General features: G+C 38.9%; 2 protein-coding genes across 6 annotated transcripts in view; both read left to right on the top strand.

The window, feature by feature from the left end:
- HBS1L (HBS1 like translational GTPase) overlaps positions 1 to 9,393 on the top strand; it is a 59,256-nt gene extending 49,863 nt beyond the window's left edge. For all 5 annotated transcript variants that reach the window (XM_068184535.1, XM_068184539.1, XM_068184538.1 and 2 more), the window contains 6 exons: positions 2,071 to 2,175; positions 4,188 to 4,278; positions 5,883 to 5,991; positions 6,596 to 6,696; positions 7,619 to 7,763; positions 8,724 to 9,393. In XM_068184535.1, the coding sequence (XP_068040636.1) occupies positions 2,071 to 2,175; positions 4,188 to 4,278; positions 5,883 to 5,991; positions 6,596 to 6,696; positions 7,619 to 7,763; positions 8,724 to 8,735 (563 nt within the window). In that variant the 3' untranslated portion in view covers positions 8,736 to 9,393. The remainder of the gene's footprint in view (positions 1 to 2,070; positions 2,176 to 4,187; positions 4,279 to 5,882; positions 5,992 to 6,595; positions 6,697 to 7,618; positions 7,764 to 8,723) is intronic.
- Positions 9,394 to 11,660: 2,267 nt separating this feature from the next.
- On the top strand, positions 11,661 to 22,933 carry ALDH8A1 (aldehyde dehydrogenase 8 family member A1). The gene is made up of 7 exons (XM_068184541.1): positions 11,661 to 11,940; positions 15,946 to 16,093; positions 16,472 to 16,627; positions 18,369 to 18,518; positions 19,152 to 19,408; positions 20,210 to 20,371; positions 21,809 to 22,933. The coding sequence occupies exons 1-7, from the start codon at positions 11,803 to 11,805 to the stop codon at positions 22,259 to 22,261; spliced, it is 1,464 nt and encodes a 487-aa protein (XP_068040642.1). The 5' UTR covers positions 11,661 to 11,802; the 3' UTR covers positions 22,262 to 22,933.
- The last annotated feature ends 730 nt before the right edge of the window (positions 22,934 to 23,663 follow it).

Below are 23,663 nucleotides of genomic sequence, written 5' to 3'. Positions count from 1 at the left end.
AAATAATATATCACAGCTTTTCAGCTGCAATAATAATTTTTGGGTTGAGCAAAGTTTCACAAAATGAGCAGTTTTGACTACATCTATTTTTCTAAAGTATGCAAAAAAATAATGACTCAATTTACATATAGAGGGTTTATCACTAAATGCGGCCTTTTAGGTGTTTCTTTAGACTATTTTTTTCTTACATTATGATCTCAAAACTTAATCAACTTTGATGCCACCAGAGGAAGTAGCTGCAGATACAAGTACATGAAGCAGAAGTTGTTCTCAGCTCTGTTCCAGTACCTGTGCATGCTCAGGAGTCCATAGAAGTGTGTAAAAAGTGAGAGTGCTGAGTGTACTCCTATATAGTTTGGAAAACCCCTTTCTCTATTAAAGCTGCTCACATATGATTCACCTGCCTCAGCCAGCTTTCAGCTGTTATCCTCCACAGTCCTCCTAATATTCATTCTCTCCAGGCTAACTATACTATCTCTTGATCTGAGGTCCCTGTAAATCCCTTTGCTGCTGCATCAGTCCCCACCTACCATATTATAACTCTGTCTAGATTATGACTGTTATGACCCTAAAATGCCTTGTCCACCGACCAAATCCTAAGTACAAACAACATGTCCTGGCAGAACCCAAATACCATGATGCACAGAAATTGGGCCATTTTTTTATGCTCTGATTCTTTCCCCCACTGTCCATTTTGCACTTGAACTGATTTCAGGGGGAACTGAAGGAACTTGACACTTTTAAGGAAGCAATCAGCATGGGAGTTGGTGAAGCTTCAAAGACCACATTGGTTTACCAAGCCAAACCTGGTGATGATGTGAACAAAAGATAAATGGTTCTTGATTGTGCTTGGGAGTGGTTCAGAACCTGGAATCAGGTTATATTTTTGGTTGCCACAAGTGCTTGCAAAGCCAACTTGAGGTTGTTTTGTGTACTGTATTGAGGTGGTGTCTGTAATATGACTTGGGTATTCTTTTTCTAGCCAGTACCAGCTTTGGCAGTTTTCTGTTTGATATTGGATGTCCTCTATTAATTGTCTGTGTTTCATCTCATTTGTTGGAATGCATAGAGGAAAATTAGCATGCAGGCATACTGGTAATATTTTTCGAATAGAAGGATTCATTACACAGAAGCATTCATCAATATCTGTGGTGAATGCAAAGAGCAAATCAATAGTAAGTGACCTCAAAATTTGAGATCAACTTGTTCTTTTAAATTCAGCTTTTAATTAGAGTCACAAAATACTAAGATGCTGCTTATATTGCTGAATTCTGATGTTCAGCAAAAGATTATTTGTTGCTTGTATGGATACTGAAAATGTCATTGTAGAATCAGTTCAGAGAGTTGTTTTTAAACACAACTGCAAACACATGCTAAGAAGATGAAGCATTTGTTAAGGTGTATGTGCATAAATGTCCATGTGTAGCATATCTGTGAAAAGTAACTGGCATATAATTCAAATGATGAACGGACTGTTAGGACATTGAAGATGAAAACTTTGCAGATCTTTTATTCAGAAATACTTTAATTTAGCCAGTTATAACAGTTTCTCATATTTATTACTATATTAAATAGTACTGAATCATTCTTTGACTTTTCCAGGAGTAAAAGTAATATATAGACAGAGTGTGTAGGATTCTGACTCAGTTAAACAATAAATGGCATAGGAATTTGCACCTGTATGCATGAGAATTATTATGAGAGGTCTGTCGTATTCCTTTTATCTGTAATTATAGTGAAAGTGCTGAATTAAATAATATTGCTAGAAATTTAGGGGTTTAGTCTAATACTGAAAAAACTAAAAAATACCTTTACTTACCTACATTTGTTTAAAGAAGAATATTTCTTGCTTAGTTCTGAAAAACATAAGATCTAGAGGTTTTGAATTTAATGTTTCATTTTCATTATGATGCACAGCTGGCTAACTTGCAAGTACTGAACACTCTGCTGAGAAGGGAAAAAAATTTCATTATATTAAAAACTTGTCTAGGCATTGGTGAAGGACTAACTTCTGATGGGAAACTGACTGTATTATGAAGTCTTTTGAAATTGTTGTTGTGTTTATTACAGACCAAGGTTCAGGATTTTGTGTGGCTGGTAAAATAGAAGCAGGCTATATTCAGGTTGGAGAACGACTTTTGGCAATGCCTCCCAATGAAACTTGCACTGCAAAAGGTACAGTCTTCAGAAGCGTGTTTACTTTCAGGTCAATACTGGGCTAGAAACAGTTACTGAAATGGTAACAGACTGTCAAACTGATACTAACTGTCAAACATAAATTGTGAAAGCATAAAACGAATTTCTTTAGATGTGACTGTGTCTGTATAAATATGTCTGTGAAGAGTATGTGAAATCTTGCATGCTTTTTTTTACCCTATCAGATAATCCAAATGTTATAGCCTTGTGGCTTTTGACACTGCTTTATGAAGAGCCTGTAAAAGCATTTGAGTTCCAGCAATGTCTATAAAGATATTCAGTACAGGAATCATTAGTATTCAGCTTTACTGTGGAGTGTTTCTGCTGTTAGGAAGTGTGAGGATGTTGAACAACCTTTAGAAATTAATCTTATGAATTGGTTGTGAAAAAGCTTGAGAATAAAGTCATCGCTCCTGTTTGATGTTGTAAGATTTGTCACTGAAAGTATCAAACTTTCAGGATACCATTGTCTTGAACAGCTAGAAAATAGAAGAAAATTGGATTTAAATTTCAATGTATTTGATTTCTGGAAAGAAATAGCTAGACATTAAGTGCTTAGCTGTTTCCTAATTAAGCTTGCTGTCTTCGTGCTACAGAGTTGGTTTTGCTTCATATTCAAATAGAAAGATAAAATTATGATTTTCCTACATTGGCCAGTGAATAAAAAATTGAGTCCTTGAGATATTAATAGGTTTTTGTATCTAAGTATTTAGCCTGAATACAGCAATGTGTTGGTTTGGTTGTCTGTTCTGTTCCAAACCCAGCTTGTTCAATGCTAATTTGGGAAGCTCTTCAGTCTATCAGTTTACACAGTTCTATGCACATTATTCACATACATAGGAATGTTACAATAATGTGGATAAATTTGGGTAGCAGACCACTGTAGTCACTCCTCTATATGGGGAGTGGAGGAAGTACCATGGAAACAGATATATTTTGTCTGAGTATCTCCTGCAGCACAATTCTGTGGTTTTTCTTTTGTACTGCCTCTCCTATGACTGAAATGCAAATGAAGGTTGGGCATATAAGATAAACATATAAGCCTATTAAGCATTTACTATTTATATTCAATGTAAAGAAGTCATAATTTAATTTAACATACAGTATTTACTTAAGGCAGTGTGCCCATTAGGATTCAAGTTGTTCATTGCAAGAGGCTGAATTTCTTTCATTCTGTGATAATGACAGATATATCAATAATTATCAGCACTGCTTAAAAAATGATACTTAACATGATTATACTTCAATCATGCTTTCTGGCATGTTTTTGGCAAGTGGTTTTGGGAACAAATCTGCAAGTCAAGAGGTACAATCTGCAGCAAAATAGAACTAGATCCTATAAATATATGCAGTATTTCTAAAAAAAACGGGTCTTTTCTTTCTCTCGGTGTCCACCAGAAACCTCAGGATGTTCAGTCAGAGCTAATTAGTCTTGCCCTCATCCCTCAGTCAGGTTGTCTTTTAAAGAAATTAAAATACATTAAAATCAGAATTAAATTGGATGTAAAGATGCTTTCTAATAGACATGATGTTGCGAACGGAAGGCTTCAGTTACGCTTTTTATGAAAGAGTCAGCAAACCCACTCAAGGTAAATGAAAGTTGACAAAGTACCATTAAAGTATATGAAAGATGCGGTCTAGGGTGTGCGTGTGCCTCAAAGGATGGGTGGGGCAGATATGGAGATATTAGTACTACAGCGTTTTCAGGATTGCGTCATCTGTGCTGGTGACAAGGGCCAGGTCCCCTCCTCTGGCTCGAATAAGGCCATGTTATGGTGCAGGGTGTGGTGAGAGAGAATAGTGAATCCTCACCAAGGGGAAAGAAATGCTTCCTCAGTCTTCTCAGTTAAAAAGCTTTTACTCTCAACCCATTCATACTGAAAATTGATGAGTAATGGTTGATGAAGCACAAATGGCCCAAACAGAGCTGTTTGTTTGTAGCTCAGAACCTAGGTACTTCACTGTGAGGTTCTGTTCTTACTCATTTCCAGGAATCACACTGCACGATGAACCAGTTGATTGGGCTGCAGCAGGAGATCACGTTAGTCTCACTTTGACCGGCATGGATATCATCAAAATCAAGTGAGCAAAACTGGGTTTCAGTCTAAGTAACGGTTTGTTTTTAATGAAAAGCTGTATAACTATTATACTGGGCTATATTACAGCGGTTTACTTGAAGAATGATGTGGCTACCAGGATATTTAAAACCAAAGTGATGCATATCACCTGGCTTGCATGTACAAACGTTGGAAACATCTGCTGCATGTGCAACGGCAGCCTCAGAAGAATACTGTCAGTTTCCATCCTTTTCCCCTAGTGCTGACACCAGTAACCTTCCAAGCCCTTTTCTTTTAGACTACCCCTTGGACATTTTAACTGCCAAATAAATTAAACCCATGTTACTAAATAAAATAAATTTTTAAAGAACTTCTCAAATTATCAATTATTCTAACAGGACACATGCAAACAACTGTCATTTTGTACTTAGTCAATCTGTACAAGTGGAATTGATGGAACCTGTTCATTCAACACATTTAGCTACTTGTAAGATTTATTTTCCTAAATGTTTTGCTAAGGGGTGGTCTTAATAGTGAGGTGCAGCAAATCTCTTCATGTCTTTTCCAGTCTGTAGGATTCATGCTAAGCATTAGCCTCAAGATTTTAAGTGTCAGTTGTTCAGGTCAGATAATTGGATCCACAATTTATTCACCTTTTTTACATTTCAGTTGGACTTTAGACAGCAAACTTTCAAGTTACTCTTTGAAAATCTCCTTGCATTGATAATTTTTCAAATCTGTGCTCTGATGTAAGGGAAAAGTACAGATATTCTCTGTTGGCCATTTCATAGTGGGGTGGGATTCTCAGTGGCGAAAGGTTGAGGGAAGTCTTGTTCTAGTTGATGAATGAAGTCTTGAGTCAATTTGTTACCTTGATGTCATTCGTCTTTTGGAGATATGTTAGGGTTGTCAAAAAAAGCTATGAATTTTCAAGTCCTCTTGATATTGATGAAATTTGATGTATTGTTTAATCATGCTGGTTTTTTTGCTTCTGTCATGTTTACCTGTGTGGGATTAATTTTCCTTTCTTTTCAGATGGTTAAAACTAGCCCCTGTGAAAAAGCTATGTCTAGTTTACTTACCAGCTTGTAACAAGCAGCAGCTTTCTTGTGACTCAAAGTAGAATTTTTTTGGAAATGAGTGTTGCTGAAATCTCAGGTTTTGAATCTTGATCAGGATGTCCCCTTATTATCCAGAAAATACTTGAGCCACAGGCAGCAGCACTGCAATTTTGGGCACCCTGCAGTATTTTATGCTGTTGAACGGAAACCCTGAATCTCTGAATGAAAGTCTAATTCTTAAAAATATCTGTGCACAGGAAACAATGACATTTTCAGAAACTGATTAGCAATGGACGTAATTGTTCACTGAACTAGACAGAGCCCTTCATGCATACACACAAAATAAGATAGACATTGTCTAGGAACGTATTTTGTTACAGGCTTCGATACAGTGTTCCTGGATAGCCACACACCTACACCCCTTCACCACCCTTCTTGTATTAAAGAAGTGTTGCTTTTCCTTTGCTTGTCTTAATCACTGCCCTGGAAAAGGATAATTATTTAACACTTCTATGTCAAGAGATATCTGTTTGGTTTTTTTGTGTTTTTTTTTTTTTCTCTTTTCTAGTGTGGGCTGTGTATTTTGTGATCCCAAGGAACCCATAAAAGTTTGCACTCGGTTCAGAGCTCGAGTTCTCATCTTCAATATTGAGGTTCCAATCACTAAAGGTTTTCCTGTAAGTCTCTGTGAAAACTGTGTTCAGGGCTTTTCCTCTCTATGTTTGACCTCCTGCATATGAGATACAGTCAGAATCCAGAAGTGGTTCTGTCTCTCCAGAGGAAACAGATTCTTCTGTAATTTGAAGAGGATAGAAGGAGCTACTGTGCCTGTTTATGCATATTCTTACTGGCTTTTAATACATAGTTGAGCCATTTCAGATAATGTGAGTTACACCACAGCTAGGCTTTAGAAGGTCGCATCTTGTGGAAATATAGTGATGCACTTAAGTGTAAGATACCTTTTAAGATACTTGTTTAAATAAATAAAATACCAGTTCATGCTACGGAACTGCACTGAGGTGGCAAAAGCAAAACACTGAAGGATGAAAAATGTATTTATGGTGACATAAAATATGGCCTTTGTGTTGTATCAGTTGTGATCACAAAGTTTAGGAACTAGGAACAGTTACTGGATGTGAGGCACACACTCCTGTGAGAGAAGTTTTACAAGTAGTTGTTTTTAAAAAAATCAGTCTTAAAGCAAGCTGCTGTTTTCAACTATTAATACGTAGGATTGCTGATTATTATAGGATGTTTAATAACTGCAAAAAATATTTTCAGGTGCTTTTACACTATCAAACAGTAAGTGAACCTGCTACTATTACAAGACTGTTGAGTGTTCTGCACAAAAGTACTGGTGAAGTGACAAAGAAAAAACCTAAGTAAGTGTTATGAATAGTTAATAATTACTCAAAAAATGGGTTGATGTTTAATACACAGTATATCAAACAGGTTCTACTGTGAATCAATTGTATGTTATAAGAATATGCTTTTATTGTTTTAGTTGGTTTCATGTTTGGATTTCAATGTGCTTTGCAAACTGAAAAATCTCCTGCCCTCTTGATAACTGCAGAGCACCTGAGAAGTACAGTGATTTAGGCCTAAGGTCACTTGCATAATTGGGAATGAATCCTAGATCAGCAGCTCTTAACTTAAAGGATTTTTTTCTCCCTCTCTCTCTTTTTTTTTTTTTTTTTTGAAACAGTATTTCTTCTTTTACTGTTAAAGCATGGGATCCTTGTATAATTCAGGAGATGGCTAAAACTGTCTAGAACACACTTGACTAGACAATGTGTCAGTGCAAAAGAAATTTAGGGAATCTTCCCATACAACTAGAGTAACAGCCCTCTAGTTATTTTAAATAATATTTTTAAATTAATATAAAAATGCTATTTGAGATATACAACATTTTCAGAATAATCCTTCTCCAGAAATTTCATGGCTGAAACTGTTGCAGACTTCTACAAAGTAATGAATGGGCTCTTTAGTTGTGGGGTTGAAACAAGACTTGATTTCCACTTGACATGAAAAAACAGGTATTAATGAGATAATTAGCTTCAAAACAATTTGTTAAATGCTGTGGTAAGTGCCAAGAAGTTTTTGAAGAAAACTTAGATGCCTTATTAAAATGTATACTCCAAGCAAATGAGTTTTCAGTCTCATGGCTTGGGTTAATACTTGAAATCAAGTTTGATAATTGTACTCTGGGCTTTCTAAAATGATTTTTCCCATTTGTTCATTGTTCTTTTCTTCATTTATCCACGCATACATTTCTAATAGAGTTTTCTGCTTTTTTACCTGCAGATTCTTGGCTAAAGGCCAGAATGCTTTAATAGAACTACAGACTCAAAGACCTGTTGCTCTAGAGTTGTACAAAGATTTTAAAGAGCTGGGGAGGTTTATGTTACGCTACAGTGGTTCCACTATTGCTGCAGGAGTTGTTACAGAGGTATGGCATTTTTGTAATAGACTTTCTGTACTGCAGAGGAATGATATTATGGTTAAGACCTGTTTTACACCCTCTAGCCCAAAGAGTGAATTTTTTTCTGCTAAAAAAGAGACAGTGCTGCAGGAAGATGTGAGGAAAATTTGTCATGATTCTCTTTAATTTGTTAGGGCTAAAAATTACTGTGTTTAGAATTTCCCTTCTTTCCCCTTGAGTTGAAATACATCAGGCTTTTGAAATCTGTCTGTATGAATATACTGGAAGCAATTTCTAAATAAGAAGTGTTGGCCATTTTAACTGTGTTGGGTCCAACATCTTTTTCTTTTATATTTAAAGACAGTTGTACATGTGATTCTTACTGATGCCAGAAAACATTTTCTGATCCCGTGCGAGAGGAAGCAAAGACTGTGGGGCTAAACATAAATGTTCTATCTTCTACTAGAAGCAAAAAATGTGAATGTCCCTCTATCTGTCCCTTTAAAAAATCTTGTGCATTAACCAAGTTCTGGTACTGAGAATTTAAGCCTGAGTCATTTAATGTCAAAACCTAGAATCTGAGCATGAGCTTTTCTGGTTTCTCCTTGTATGTGTAGGAATGATGTGTTAGGTCAGTCAGAGGCCTTATGGATGTGTAATGCTCCTAAAACTCTGTCTGGTCGTAAATAAGATCCAGAAATAGGATGGATTGAACCTATTTTTCATTAAATTTGAGGTGACTGGGATTCTATTTAGATCTGCAATATTTAGAGCTAGATTAATGTTTGTAGATTTGAGACTAAATAACCTCTTTGATATGTTATTTGGGAATTGCTATTTTAGTACTTGTTTTCTTGTTCTGAGAATTTAAGTGGAAAAGGAATTATTTTTTTCCACAACTATATAATACTGAAAAACACTGAGATCATTTTACACTCAGTACTTAATTTTTCACCATAGGTTTTTTCCTTTTGCTTATATTTTTAGATTAAAGAATGACAGTGGTGACAGAATTTCCATCGTCCAAGCAAAACTCAATCAGATATCCAATCTTCTATGTAAGAATCCAGTTATTTCAGTTGAAGGAACAAGTGCAATTAACTGGGGAGAAGATGGTGGTGACAAAAGTTGAATTGTGTGAATCATCTGGGGATCCCTTCATCAGTCTCTCCTGCTGCAGAACAAGATGCCAACTGACAAGGAACTGCAAGTGTTGCACTTCTTGATCTCAAGAATCTCATGAGTTTCTCCATGTGGAACTTAGCCCTTAGAGAAGTTGATGGAAAAATATTAGAAAGCTGAATTAGAGAAAAAGATGATGAATTATCATGAAACAAACTCCTTACTTCCAGACATAAATTGTTTACATATTTTCTTTGATTGCTTTTTTGCTGCACATTAATTCAGTAAAGTAACTTTATTGGTCTAAAATATTTTTAGGTTTGAGTTGAATGCGTATTCAGGAAAAAAAAAAACAAACCTATTTACCTTGTTTTCAAGAGAATGGCATGTAGTATTATCATGGGATTGTTTTCCCTGTCCCAAAATTTATTTAAGAAAAAAGAAATTTTCTTTTGCTGTGTAGTGGAAGCTGTGCCAACTTTGGCTAATTTAATTTTTTAACTAGTAAGAATAATAAAATTAATTTGTCTGAGCATTTTTGTCTCCCTCGTCTTTTGTTACTTAAACACTCCTAAATTGTGTTAAATCATTCTCCACTTACCATAACTGAGAAGTTTCAGAGTAAACTTATGACTTAAAATGCGAAACTGGCATCCAGCTTGGCTTTCTGAAGAAATAATTTCAGTTTTTCCCATGTTACTCAGTGCAGCTACTTCACATACACATCTCTTTCATCCAGACTTAGGGCTCTTTTGAACAAAGGCTGACAGTTTAATCTTGCGGTGTCTGCTGAAGCCAAATTGTGCTGACTTACGCCAGTAAGTCCTTCCTGCTTTTCAGTAATGGGGCAGATGAACCCTCACAGCTGAAAGGAGGGTCCTTCTGCTGCCTCCAGCTCAGGACAGACACACTTTACTGCAACTTGGAAGTTATGTTGGTAGGAATTTTGAGAGGACCTCAGGTATTTCAGGACCTGTATGTGAGTGCAGAATGGAGACAATTCACCTTTGCCCCGAGTTAGTAGTGGGAGGCAGGAGCTGAAGCACTCGCTCCAAGCATTGGTCTAGGGGGATTAACCGAAGTAAAGCTGTGTCCAGAGTAGTGGAGAACACAAAAATGCTATAGTTCTTACTTAGTTCACAGTCCTGTATGGTCTGTACCTACTCTTCCCACATGATTTTTTTTGGTAGATAACTTTTTTTGCACTTAGGTACTTTAGCCCCAGTTCAGCAGCTACCTGTACTTGACCACATAGTTGAATTGTACTGTTGAGAGCATGGATATTTGTAGAAGTATCAGCAATGCTTTATGTGGAAATTACTTCTGTAAAAACTTAAGAATCTGAAATACCTGCAAACTATTACTGCCAAGTTTATGAATTACCACTATTTGTTTTGTCTTTTTATAGACCAAAAATTGCACTTAAATATTTATCAGTTTCAACATGCCACTGTGAAGGTTTAGGTGCCCTTGTTGGATTCCAGAGATTTATGCTGCTAAGCTCCTGCATTGAATGGGTTCCACTTGAGCTTGCCTTCAACCTTTGAAAATGTTTAGGTTGCCCTTAAGTCAGGGGGCATTTACAGTCTTCAGTTCTAAGACTTGCATAAATTCCTTACCGTTTATGGACAAGGGTGAACCTCTGGTAACTCTTCTCACACATGTTTGGATTAAATTTTGGGGCTCACTTTTCTGTGATGACTGAAAAGCTACTGCATGCTTTCCCAGTTTGCAGCTTGGGAGAAGAAGAGGTATTACATAATCCAGTTGCAATGTGACTGCACTACCTTTCAACACAGATTTGAACTCTGCCCAGAGGTGCCACTTGGTTGAAGCACAAATGATCTGTTGTTGTGCAATAGAAGCATATCACCTTTCTTCTATCAAAATATGTTTCCATGTTGATCCATGTGAAACTTGGTGGCTTGCCAGTTGTCTAGGATGCAAAACCTTCCTAAACTCCTGACTGAGATATTCACAATCTCCTGGTGAGAACATACTGCTCTCTGGGAGTAGTGTTTTGAATATCTCTGGAGAGCAAGGAGGTGGCATGCAATCTTAAAACAATTTGATAATCCTCAGCATTGTCTTGGAGAAAATGTCTTTTACACAGCTCTTACCGGAGAGTTTAGGTTATTGGGAAGTTAATGGAAAAACTAATTATATATAACAGGCTTCTCTCTAGTAAGGTGGCTTCCGCTGGAATATCTATGGAAGGGAAAGCATGACAGCCAGTGTCTTGCTTTTTTTGGGAGAAAAAAACCTGATGATTTTCTGACAGCATGTAAGAGTGTACCAGGTAAGCTTGTGCTTCTCAACTGTTTGAATTGAGGGGTCACTCAGCTGTTTGTATTGTTTGATGTTTGGTGATATTGGTGGAAAAGAGTTTCTTAGTGCTTAAAATCTTTTGGTTTTTAGGTGCATTGGTTTTGGGGATACAAGGAAAAGTATTGATAGAACGGTGAACATGAGCTGCAGATATGCTGGTCTTGTGTCTTTTGTCTGCTGGCACTTAGAAGCAGGTTCCTGGCCAGATGTTTGAGTGTTGAATTATTTTGTTTAGTTGTTGCAAAATATCTTCAAACTGTAACTTCAAAAACTGTTACAGGTAGAAATTTCCCTGTCGAGCCATTCTTTTTCTCTCTTTTTTTTTCAGTATGTCATTTCCTACAGACAGAGAAAAGCTGGTTTCCAGCAACTGTGCTGTTCTTCCCTCTTTGCTTCAACTCCTAGAAAAGAACCAAGTGTCACAGTAATACAATTTTTTCCCCTTTGCTCTTTCCTGCTGTTGTTGCCAGGGTTTGTTCCCACTTGTAAATAAGTGGTGCATGGAAGACGGAGAGATGGGGGAGGAGTTCGGACTCACTGTGCAAATACCTACAGACATGCTAATCTAAATTGATGCCTTGTTGAAAAAAATCACAGGTGAAGTAAGCAGCCAACAATGGCTCATTCAAAGGCTCTCTTAGTGCTGGAAAACTTCATAGGTGGCAAATTTGTTCCTTGTTCCTCCTACACAGACTCCTATAATCCATCCACCGGAGATGTCTATTGCAGGGTTCCAGACAGTGGCAAGGAAGAGGTGAGTACTATCCACATGTACAAAAAAGTGAAAAATGTTAAATGCATGTAACAATAACCTTTTGAGTGAGAGAAGGTGGAGGTGAGAGAACAGAAAAATGATTACTTCAATGCTTAAACAAGTAAATTCTTGATTATATTGTAGTATTGCATAATGCACTGCTGTGGCAGCAAATGCTGCAATATTTTTTACATTTTGCTATTAGAAAGTTATGGTCTGGATTCTAAGCTGGTGTAAATCAATAAAGCTTCAGTAACTTGTGTGGAGCCCCTTCAGCTCACATGGTGGGAGATGCCTTGTGCATACGTTCACAATAACACCCAGACAGGCTGTAAATATAAACAATCTGTGAGAACAGTGTTTATTGATCTCTTCTGTAAATAAATTTAGAGGCACCATATGCAACTGTGTTCTCCCTTAGTGTCTTGAAGATTTGCAGTTTTCATTTAAAGGGGTTTCTGGCTTGATGTCTCTTCTCTGAAGATGGCAAAAAAGCTTTCAGACCTCTCTGGTTTTGATATTAGCAGTTGGATATTCAGTGACTCTGATGAGTGTTTTCTTTATAACATACCCTGTCCTCTGCATCCATAGGGTTTCCTGGTCTTGTGGTCTCTATTGGGGTGAATGTTTCCTGGAACATTGTACGTATTCAGGTGTAGATAGGCAATGATGTGCATCAGGGGAGCTGCAGTTTCATTGATGCTGCTTTATAGGGGACCTACAAGTCTGTTTCCAAAATAGTGCTTCAAACTTACTGAAGCAGAAAATGACTGGACAGGCTTGGATAGCACAGAGGGCTCGGAAAATATTGTCAAATAGTGGACAGACAGCATTTTGAAAATGTTTCTTAAAACAGACTACTACAGTGTGTAGCTGTTCCCTTTGCTTGCATTTCAGCCTTATTGACAGCTTCTCTCAGCAGAAACCTTTGCACTCTAATAGAAACCTTTGCACTCTAATTTCACCTGGGTAAATATTTGTTAGATGCTGATGACCAAGGGTTAAAGAGTAACAGGTTGGGTTTGTTGGAATACATCTGTGTAAGTTCATTCCAATCCTAATTATGCCTGAAAAGTTTGCTCTTTGATGTGCAGGTGCAAATCTTCCTGTCCATTCATTTGCAAAATCATTAAAACCAGAGAGATTTGAGAATGATGGAGGCTGCTGGTCACTCTAGAGATACAGTTCAATCATCCTAAGAGCAATGCTTTTCTCTTTCAGCTTTCTCAGTTAGTGCTTGTGTGTAGCAATGGGAACCCAGTTTAAAGACTGGTGACTGATGGAATATGCTGAAGAAAATGCAATCTCATACTACTTGAGGTTATCTAGAGATACCAAATAAACATGTAGACCAGAGTTCAGCAAAGGACTCAAGGTGCTGGTTTCTAGCAAGGCTCAATGTCCAGTTGCATGTTATCTTGGTAAATTTTACTGGGAAGTTAGGTGAAACAAGGGGAGACAGTGAGTTTTTTGCTGACCCCGGAGTTTAACACCAGGTGAGCTGCTGTGGCCATTTCAGCCACTTTCTGCCAAAAACACTGAGGAGGTTAGTTTGTTTCTAGGGGTTAGTTTGTTTCCCAGCTAGATATCTTAAATTCTACATAGCAGTACCACAGCAAGACAAGCAGGTGCCCTGTATATCCAAAAGACAGGCTGATGAGGACTAGTTAATGCTGGCAAATATCTACTTTAAAAACCCTTCTCTATAAAGAACCTGGCTCCTGCACATCATCCCCTGCAAAAGTAAACATCTTGTCCTGAGGGCAGTTCAGCATGGGGTATTTTGATAGGAACCTTTTATGGTGGGTCTGGATTGTGTGTTGTTTCTCTGTGTCTGTCTCATGCAGAAGAGGAAAGCAGAAGGAAGTGTTTCAGACACAGGAGTTCATAGTTGAATTCTTATGTGTGCTTTCTTTGTGGCTTTACTTTCTTTGCTGGTTTTTGCTAGTCAAACTAAGTAACTGTTTAACCTTTGTATGCTTAGTTCTTCTCTACAAATCTCTCTCCTTTTGTCCTCTTACTTTTATTTGATGAATCTACTGCCACTTAATTCCTTCCTTCGCTGGTTTTCTCTTCTGCTGTTTGTGAAAAAGCAGTATTTTTGTCCTTCTTCTAAACCCACTGAAGGGTTAAAAATGCAGACAATATTGACTGTCTCCTCTTCTGGCAGCACCTGTTGGAAAAGGCCACAGAGGAAAGGACAAATGAGCAGCAGCTGCACCACAGGATGGGAGGGTGAAAGAACCATTAGTGAAGGTGGTATGGTTTCTCAGAGGGTGAATGTTTTCAGGGTAGCGTGGCATCTGCACTGGACTCACTCAGGAAGGTGCAGTTCCCCTTTCCCAGGCCTGGTTTGGTCTTGCTTCAGCTGTTCAGTGGCTGACAGCCTGCTGCCATCGGCACTTGGGCAGGAGGTTGTTGAACTACAGTCGAAAGAGAAGAGTCTAGGTTTCTGAGCTTGGCTAGTGATCCATGTGACTCTCTGCACGTTGGTTTATTTCCCACCTTGCCCCCTGCACTGGTGTTGTTCTGGCTTTCAAACTCTGGGTGTTATTTTTACAGGGCCCATAAATTCTGGCGTGTGTGGGAGGGGGAAGGAGAAGGGGTAGATAGATTTTATTTTTTTGCTTGCTTGAACTTTTGTGCCCTCATTAGAAAAAGGTCTTTGGAGTATCTGTAAATTATTTTGTGATGGTTTTTATAAGACCTGTCACAATCTGAAGGAACAAATTTTTTAACTCGGTTTTGTGGAATTGGTGGAAAGGAGCCTTCAGTGACTTCATGGGAACTAGCAATATGGCAACATTCAGAGAGGTCATAATGGTCTGTTCAATATTACATCAGCATCCTCCTAGTTATTGATTTTGGCAGATTTCCAAAACTGAAGAAATTGTACGAGCAAAATTTTAGGAACTTAGCTAAGGCAGCTTTGACTAAATCACCACTTTGATGCATATATTAGACATTGGGAGTATGGCATAAGCATTACATAAGAAGCAAAAGTTGGGAAATAGGGCAGTTAATTAAAATATGGAAGAATATTGATGACCATCTTTAGTTAGTGTGAAACTGGTAAACATGAAGAAGGAACTGCTTATAAATCAACAGATGAATGATGCAGGTAACTTCATTTAAGAGTCCAGAGGAAATGACTGATGAGAAAGAAAGCCTTCTGCTGAATTTTATCCTTTGAAGATAGGTCTGCTTCAGAAAAGTGCTGGTAATCTGCCATTGTTCAGAAATGTCAGGCTGAGGGACCGTGCAGCAGTCATGTACATCTCAAGCAAAATACTAATAGGAGTGGTGTGTATCTGTATAAATGCATATAATGATTCTTACCTCTAGTCTTTGTTAGGTATCTGGTAAAGAGAACTGACTAAACCCCCAGAGCTGAAAAAGGAACTTTTTTTTTTTTTTTTTCTGTGAGGGCATTAATGACTTTCTAGCTGTGATCAGGTAAGATAAAATTTTCCTCTGAGTGTCCATTCCCTAAATATATTCTTAGTCCTTGCTTGAACCAAATGGTGGAAATCAAGAGCTAGCAGAGCATCCAGCCCCTTACTTTCGTCATTGCCTGCTGTGGCTGAAGTCTTGTGTTGCATGGGTTGTGCATGTTTAGACTGAAGCTGCATTTGCTCTGGGGAGATTCTTACTCTTTCCTCCATGAGAAAAATGATTCTTTTTGTTTTGGCCAGTGGCACCTGCTGGTTCCAGTTGACCATGCCAGCATTTCTTCCAGGCCTGGAGGGTGCCCTACACGTTGCTGTAATTTGGAGAAAAACAAGAATTCCAGTAGAAGTTTCTTTTCTAGATATTCTGTTTCAGTAACACTTACTGAGTTATGGGGTAGTGTCTTGATAATAATGGAGAAGCTCTAAGGAATTGTCATCTCCCCAGCAATGTGTTCTGGATTGTTAGTCTCTGAAATATAAACGTATCTGCTGAGGGTTTAATATTTTCTTAAGCCTTTCATTAGCATTCACCATCACTCTTTCGCTTTTTTAGGTGGAAGCTGCTGTCAAAGCTGCCAAAGATGCCTTCCCAATTTGGTCCTCAAAAAGTCCATTGGAAAGATCTCAGATCCTGAACAAATTGGCAGACCTGATTGAACATGACCTGGAAGTGTTTGCACAAGCAGAGTCAAAGGATCAGGGTAAGAACTGGAACTGTTGATCTCAAATAAGTGTGCCTTGCTGAATATTGAAATGGTGGCTTTGGATGGATTTTTTTTTTATGTTATGAACTGTTGGAACAAATTGGAGTAGATGTGCATGAACCTTGAGGAGGTTTTGGATTTGGGATTCCTGGGCGAGTCTTGCTTTTTGGAATTGCTGACTTTGACTTCAGTTGTCAGATATTTGAAATTACTAGAGGGGAGCTGTTGTCATTGACTACGTTTGTACTGTGCTGGCGATTACTTGGGCACAGGACAAAAGACATTTCCCAAAAGACACACAAATCAACTTTCAGAGCAGACTATAAAAAAGTGTTTCTCTCCATGATGACAGCAGCATGTTTGTTTTTGTTGCAGGAAAAACTATTACGTTTGCCAGAACGGTGGACATCCCTCGGGCCGTGCACAACTTCCGATTCTTTGCCTCTTCCATCCTTCATCACGTCACAGAATGCACCGAAATGCCAACCATGGGCTGTGTGCACTACACCTCGAGGGCACCTGTGGGAGTTGGTATGATGATCCTCACATGCTGAAAAGCTTGGCAGAATGTCTGCCTCCGTAGGGGCTCAGCAAAGATTTTTTTGAAAGCATTTATTATCTCAGAGTCATGTGCTAAACATGGGCTTGTCTGCTAAAGCATCAGCAACTCCATGTAAAATCAGTTACGTGACTTCATGGCAGAAAAAAGAAAAAAGACTGCATACCTAAAAAGCTTAATCTCTTGCTCTCACCTTCACAATCTTTCTTGTGTTTTGTCTGTGGGCATTACAGCTGTGGATCAGTGCAATGTGCAGAGCACTGAGCTCCTGCTCCAGCGAGGAGAGAGGGATCCCCCTCTCCTTCGGGAAAGCAGTAGTAGTCTGTGACCCGAGTCCACATGGATGAAGAAACCACTCTAGCTGGGGAACAGCTGAATTCGGCCACTAGATGCTGCTGCTGCTGCGTCAGAAAATAAAGTGGTTGTCCTGAGCTGACAAGTAACCATGTCGTAACAATTTCATTATTCGGTTATGTTATACATATAGTACAAATAACATATAACATTAAATATATGTAAGTTCTCCACATTTACACTTGAATTACTTACAACATAAAATTGGCTATCTTAGAGGACCCTGTTAAAACTTTTCTTGAGCAGTGGAGAACACAACTTTTTCTGGTAAAATTATTCTCATAAGGAGAAGTCCTTCACTGAATCTGCTCCATCAAACAGAAAGAAATCCCGTGGCTTTTGTAAGGAGTCACACATGACAATTACAGATTTTTCTTTCATAATTTCCTATTAATATGTAAAGTGAAAATATTCCTGAAGACAATTACTGAAAATAATTCTGGTCATTCAGCAATTCATGGGAACAACAGTTTATATAGAGATAAATTCTGGCACTCATAAGTTAGACTTAAATTTATCTGGAAAATATGTACTATATGTTATACAGAGTTCATTTATTATTAAAATTGAAAAATAAGAAACAACTTTAAAGAGCAGGAGGAAGCAGCAATATGATCTGAGCTAGCACATTCAGCCTGGAGAAGAGAAAGCTCTTGGGAGACCTACAAGAAAGCTTAAGAGAGAAGGACTTTTTACAAGGACGTGTAGTGATAGAACAAGGGCTAATGGCTTCAAAGTGAACAAACCACGATAGGTAGGTTTAGATTAGATGTTTGGAAGAAATTCTTTATTGTGAGGGTGGTGAGGCACTGGTACAGGTTGCATGAAGAAATGGACAGTGCCCCAACCCTGGCAGTGTTCAAGGCTAGGTTGGATGGGGCTTTGAGAGACCTGGTCTAGTGAAAGGTGTCCCTGGGGGTTTGGAACGAGATGATCTTTAAGGACTCTTTCAACCCAAACCATTCTATAATTACTTTCACTTGCTCTTTGCTAACACTAAGTATTACCACAGACAAGTTGCTGTAAATGATTGCTATGGCTAACCTTGTATTAATGTTCCTGCAAAACACTAAAAAACATGAGAGTATAAGATTCTGCCCTGAAGAAGCAGCAAAACTTATTCAGGGAGTTCAGCTGATCTCTTTTAGAATCTTTTGCACAGGTCTTTTAAGAAGATATCTCCCTGTGAGAAATGCTGTGAATTCATTGTACAATAAATTTATTTTATTTGTCTGAAAATAAAAGCCATGGCCAAATTCCTTTCATAGATCTGAAATGGTGTATAACTGCTTGAGGTCAGAGAAATGAGTTTTGTATCCCAGCAGACTGACCTCCTGTCTTTGTGGTTTTGTTTTGTAGCTGGTTTAATCAGCCCTTGGAATTTGCCACTGTATTTGTTGACTTGGAAAATAGCTCCTGCCATTGCATGTGGAAATACTGTGGTTGCCAAGCCAAGTGAGATGACATCTGTCACAGCCTGGATGATGTGCAAACTCTTGGAGAAAGCAGGTAAGTCCTGTAGCATGCTAAGAAACAGGAATAGAGTGGAAATGTTTGTGTGTGCACCAGGTTATTTTAGTTGCAGAAATCAGAAGGTGCTCAAAGACTTTGGGAAAGACTGCTGTAGCTGAATGTTGCACTGGAGAACAAAAGGTTTTCTCTGTTCTCATGCTATCCTGTCTCCCCACTCCAGCTGTTGCTCATTTTTTAACACTGTCTTCTGATGAAAATTTTGCCCCTCTTGCACTCCATTTATGGATGTTCTAAGTCTGTGATGCAAGCAAAGGAGCTGTGAGAGAATAAAGGAGTGAGAATCAGCTCTTGGTAACTGTGTCACGGCTGTATTTGGTGCACTGTTAATTAAAACTGGGAGAACAATTGCTTGTTCCCTGAATGACTGTACACTGCATCTCTGATGATGCACATCAGACAAGCTTGATTAGTGGAACTGTTTTTATCATTTAACCCATGACACATAGATCTGTCTAACATCGTGGATTTCAGCTACTACTGAAGTTAAGGGTTAGTATTTTTCACCCTTGAGCTGCTGGTAACTTTCTAACTTCAGGGACAAAACAAAGCGAAGTGACACCCTTGGAGTGACAGGAGGGTACAATGACCGCGTGCCTTTGTTCCCATCAGGGGTGCCTCCTGGGGTGGTGAATGTCGTGTTTGGAACAGGTGCCAAGGCAGGAGAGGCCCTGGTGTGTCACCCCGACGTGCCTCTGATCTCCTTCACGGGCAGCACGCTGACGGCCCAGCGGATCACGGAGAAAAGCGCTCCACACTGCAAGCGGCTCTCGCTGGAGCTGGGAGGCAAAAACCCCGCCATCATCTTCGATGATGCTGACTTGAGCCAGTGCGTCCCCACCACCGTGAGGTCCAGCTTTGCCAACCAGGTGCCTCCTGCCCCTATAACACATAAACCCTGTTGGCAGCAGGATGGGACCATGTCTGAGGGTTTGTGTGCATGCTGCACCTACCTTTGGATCTGAATCTCAAATTGCCAAGGTCTATTTCAAGATCGTGTTTAAGAAAGTCCTAAGTAGAAAAATATGAAAAATGTTTCATTATTCCACAAGGAGGGAAGCAAAGTAATAAAAGGCTCATCTTCGTGCTCTCCATCAGAAGATAGCAAGGTGTTATTTCTCCTCTCAAAGTACATACATTTCTTATCTCTCAGGGAAGCAGCTGTTTAAGTCCCACTGCGTAAGTAAGTGGGAAACTTGTTTATTTGTTAGAATTAAATTAGGGGACTTCCCACAAAATTTTACCAACATTATTCTTCCCTCACCACCACCCTCAGGAGAGAGCACCAAAGTCAGGAAATTGTATCTAGACAAGCATTAGAAAAATAGCTTGGTATCAGAGAAAGATTATCAGGAAATGAAGAGAGAGATAATTCAAAGTTAGAAATCATGTTTCCTATAAAATATGTTGGAGAACAAAACATATAATTGATAAAATTAAATTTACTTATGGTAATGATGCATGATACTGATACTGTTTTGCCTTTTCCTTCTCCCTTTGTTTTTTATCTGGAAAAAAATCCCACTTTGCTGTGTTGGTTAATGTAGTTTGTGCTCCTGAGGATGCAGGGACACGAGTGAACTGGGTTGTAATTCCTAATACATGTCAATAGTGCAATGTAATATGAACCAATATAGTTGATTTCTTGTTTTTTTCTTTCTTTTTGATAGGGTGAAATCTGTCTCTGCACCTCCAGGATCTTTGTTCAGAGGGGAATATACAGTCAGTTTTTGAAGAGGTTTGTGGCAGAGGCCAAGAAGTGGAAGACTGGGAATCCCTCAGATCCTACAATTGATGTGGGAGCACTAATAAGTAAAGAACATCTGGAAAAGGTGATGTTACATGGAGTTTATGTGACTTCATCTCATATTTTAGAGGGCTACAAAAGGTAGTTTCAGACTGTGCAGGAAAGGATCTTGTCATCTCCAAGATTAGCTCTGAGGGATGATAACTCAAAGCCATTATAAGGTATCTTTTTAATGAGGTTTCTTTTGCCTGTGGCTTGGGATCATGTGATTGCTCTGAAAAAAAAATCAAACTCCCTAGGGAAAATAATTTAAAATAGCAAAAGAATATTTCCTCCTGTTTGAATGAAATAATTCTAATGATTGAATTTATACTCACATATAGTCATGAATTTATATGCACAAATGTTGTTCAACAACATTTTCTTGGATTTTAATGGTGCATTTGCTAAGATCACTAATTTGGCTAATAAGTTAGTTGACAAGTTAAAAGTTTTATTTTTATATCGCTCTGGCAAATTCTGGCTTGTACCAAACAGTTTCCTAGAACTGCTTGCAGTAATTTGTAATGGTCTGTGTGTGTGGAGAGCAGCTGAGATGGTGCACAGTTAGACACAGTCTACTTTAGTGGCTTATATGAAATGAAAGTTGTGGTGTCAGAGTTCAGGGAGAGCAGATGCACATATCCCAGAACTCTCTGACGCAAGAAGCAGACCAAAAAACCACAGAGTGAGAGAAAGCCAGACCTTTGATATGCTTTCCTGATGCCTCAGAAAGTTCTCCAAATGCTGTTGTTCTAAAGTAGGGTGGTAGAAACACCCACTTCCTGAGGTCCTTAGTCTGGTAGCACCACAGAGAACTTCCAAGTTTTACCTACCAAGATGTCTAAAAGAAGAAAAAGATAAGGAAGTCCTGTGGTATCTCTGTGGTCTTTCTGTAAGGAGAGAAACCAGGCAGCAACTGCAGAACAGCAGAAGCAGGTCAACAGTACATCCTATGTGTTCAAGGTAGCAAGCATATGGTAGCAGCAGCCACAGAAACATCTTCAATCATTTATTGATGAGATTTTCTGTAGCATTCATGGCTTCATCATCCTAGTGACATGTAAATATTTAAAAAGCCTTGCCTGTGAGGCAGGAAAATACTGATTCCTTGGAGTAAATGAGTGAAACCATGGCGTGGGATACATGGCAAACTACCCAGGCTCCTGAGAGAAGGGAGGTAGGCTATGGAACCACTTGTATTTTCACCAAGGGTCCTACCCTTTTGACAATACTTAGTGGGAAGGGCCAGCAGTGTTGTCTGCTAGGCTAGTAAGTGTTAGGAAATAGAAAACTGCTTTTTTCAGTACGAAATACACAGCTTGGCATAGAAAGAAGCATAACAACAAAATTTAGGGAATGCTGCCCTCTATTGTAAGAGGGCAGCATATTCCAGCTGGAGTTGTTCAAAGGCTCCTGCTGATATGTGAACTCTTGGGATTTGGTGTCCTTTAGCAGTGATGTTTTTCTGCTGCTTCCCCAGGTAAGGAACTATGTGAAGAAAGCCCAGGCTGAAGGAACCAGAGTCCTCTGTGGAGAGGGAGTGGATCCTTTGGCCCTCCCACCTGGCAACCAGAAAGGCTATTTCATGTTACCCACAGTTATTGCTGAAGTCAAGGATGAATCTTGTTGCATGCAAGAAGAGATCTTTGGTCCTGTGACATGTGTGGTAGCATTTGATACAGAAGAAGAGGTGATCAGAAGAGCCAACGGTGTGAAATACGGCTTGGCAGCCACGGTGTGGTCCAGCAATGTGGGACGTGTTCATAGGGTGGCACACAGGCTGCAGTCTGGATTGGTGTGGACCAACTGCTGGCTTGTGAGAGACCTGAACTTGCCATTTGGTGGGATGAAAGCCTCAGGCATAGGCAGGGAGGGAGCAAAGGATTCCTATGAGTTCTTCACTGAGGTCAAAACCATCACAATAAAGCACTGATATATGTCAATGTAAGTATTTTAGAGTGAAATAAATGACAGCAATTTGAGTTACCAAAAATGGCTCCTTAGAATACAGGCTGCTATTGTGGTCATTCCTTTCTTGAACTTTGGTCAAGTAATATCAATGGCAGCTGAAAATGATCATCCCAAATGCTAATATTTAAGTCAGTTTTTCATGTTGGATGAGAAATTCAGTGTGGACTCCACAGTCAAGCCATCCCAAGCCAGATGACTTGCCTGTCTTACAGAGCCCAAATATTTTTGATATTTTTGACATTCCTGCCTCAAAAATCTGTCCCTTTAAGGCAGATTGGAGAAAGAGTAATATATGACAGTAGCTCTGATTTGTGAATTACCTTGAGGGACAACGTAGCAAGCACGTGGTGAGACTAAAGGGGAATCAGCTCTTTTTCACTCTAAACAGAGGGGTCCCATCCACCCATATTGCACTTCACTGATGTCAGACAAGGATTGATGCTACACTACACTGAAAGCCTGAGGAACTATCTTCAACCTACTAAGTGGTTTTAAACTGTGGAGTCATTAGATTCTCTTGATATTCATGGAGACAATAAATGTTTTAATTATAACCTACTTTATGGTAGAGAGCTGAATCATCCTAATACCTGTTCTCTGACTATTTTGAAATTAAAGCCTTTTGTCACTTCAAGACCTCAGTGATGGTGGTTTTTACATCCCTGCTCAAAAATATTGGCTGCATTACAAACAGCATCACTCTTCATTAATAGAACCCAGAATTTACTCCTGAGAGAATGAACTGTTGGAAACGTTTGTCACCAAAATATAAAACCACTTCCAACTTTTCCTCATTTCTTTGCAGAGATTTTTTTAAGCGGGTATATCACAGACTTGTTTGCTTTCAACAAAAGAGAAACAGAGTTGGATACACCTCACATCTCTGGATACCACCTGGTTGCAGGGCAGACCTAGCAGCCAGGTTGGAACTGTGGGCATTTGGTGGATTTGGTACAAGAACTGCCAGTTGAAGGCATATCAAGGAAATACATAAAAATTATATGTTTAGTGAATTCATGCGTTCTGAGGAAGCATTTTATTTTAAAAATGCCTAGGTCTATTCATGACCATGTGGTGGCAGCAGAACACCTGCTTTAGTGTTATTAATCCCCAGTCACTCAGCTGGGAGGGGAATAAACAGCTATATCAGCGTATGTTTCATTCTGCCAATTTCTTTTCTATTTACACATCCTGTTTGGAAGAGCGTAAGAACCCAAAAGCTGTGAAACAGTTCATTAGTTAGGGGGTGATGGGGGCATGTGGGAGGCAGACATTTTCAGCAACAGCAGATGAGGTATTGCACAATTAGTAGAAATAAATGGATACCTTCCCCCATCTGGATCTGGTCTAGGTTCAGGTTTAAT

The sequence above is a fragment of the Anomalospiza imberbis genome, chromosome 3, assembly GCF_031753505.1.
Source record: "Anomalospiza imberbis isolate Cuckoo-Finch-1a 21T00152 chromosome 3, ASM3175350v1, whole genome shotgun sequence".
Lineage (NCBI taxonomy): Eukaryota > Metazoa > Chordata > Aves > Passeriformes > Viduidae > Anomalospiza > Anomalospiza imberbis.
The sequence above is the reverse complement of the archived record's forward strand: the minus strand, read 5'-3'. Positions and strand labels throughout refer to the sequence as shown.

Bases quoted from the DNA above. Each gene is read 5' to 3' on its own strand.
- ALDH8A1 (XM_068184541.1), top strand. From the start codon at position 11,803: ATGGCTCATTCAAAGGCTCTCTTAGTGCTGGAAAACTTCATAGGTGGC. The intron at 16,628-18,368 runs GTATGATGATCC...TTTGTTTTGTAG, and splicing joins GAGGGCACCTGTGGGAGTTG to CTGGTTTAATCAGCCCTTGG. The intron at 19,409-20,209 runs GTGCCTCCTGCC...TCTTTTTGATAG, and splicing joins GGTCCAGCTTTGCCAACCAG to GGTGAAATCTGTCTCTGCAC.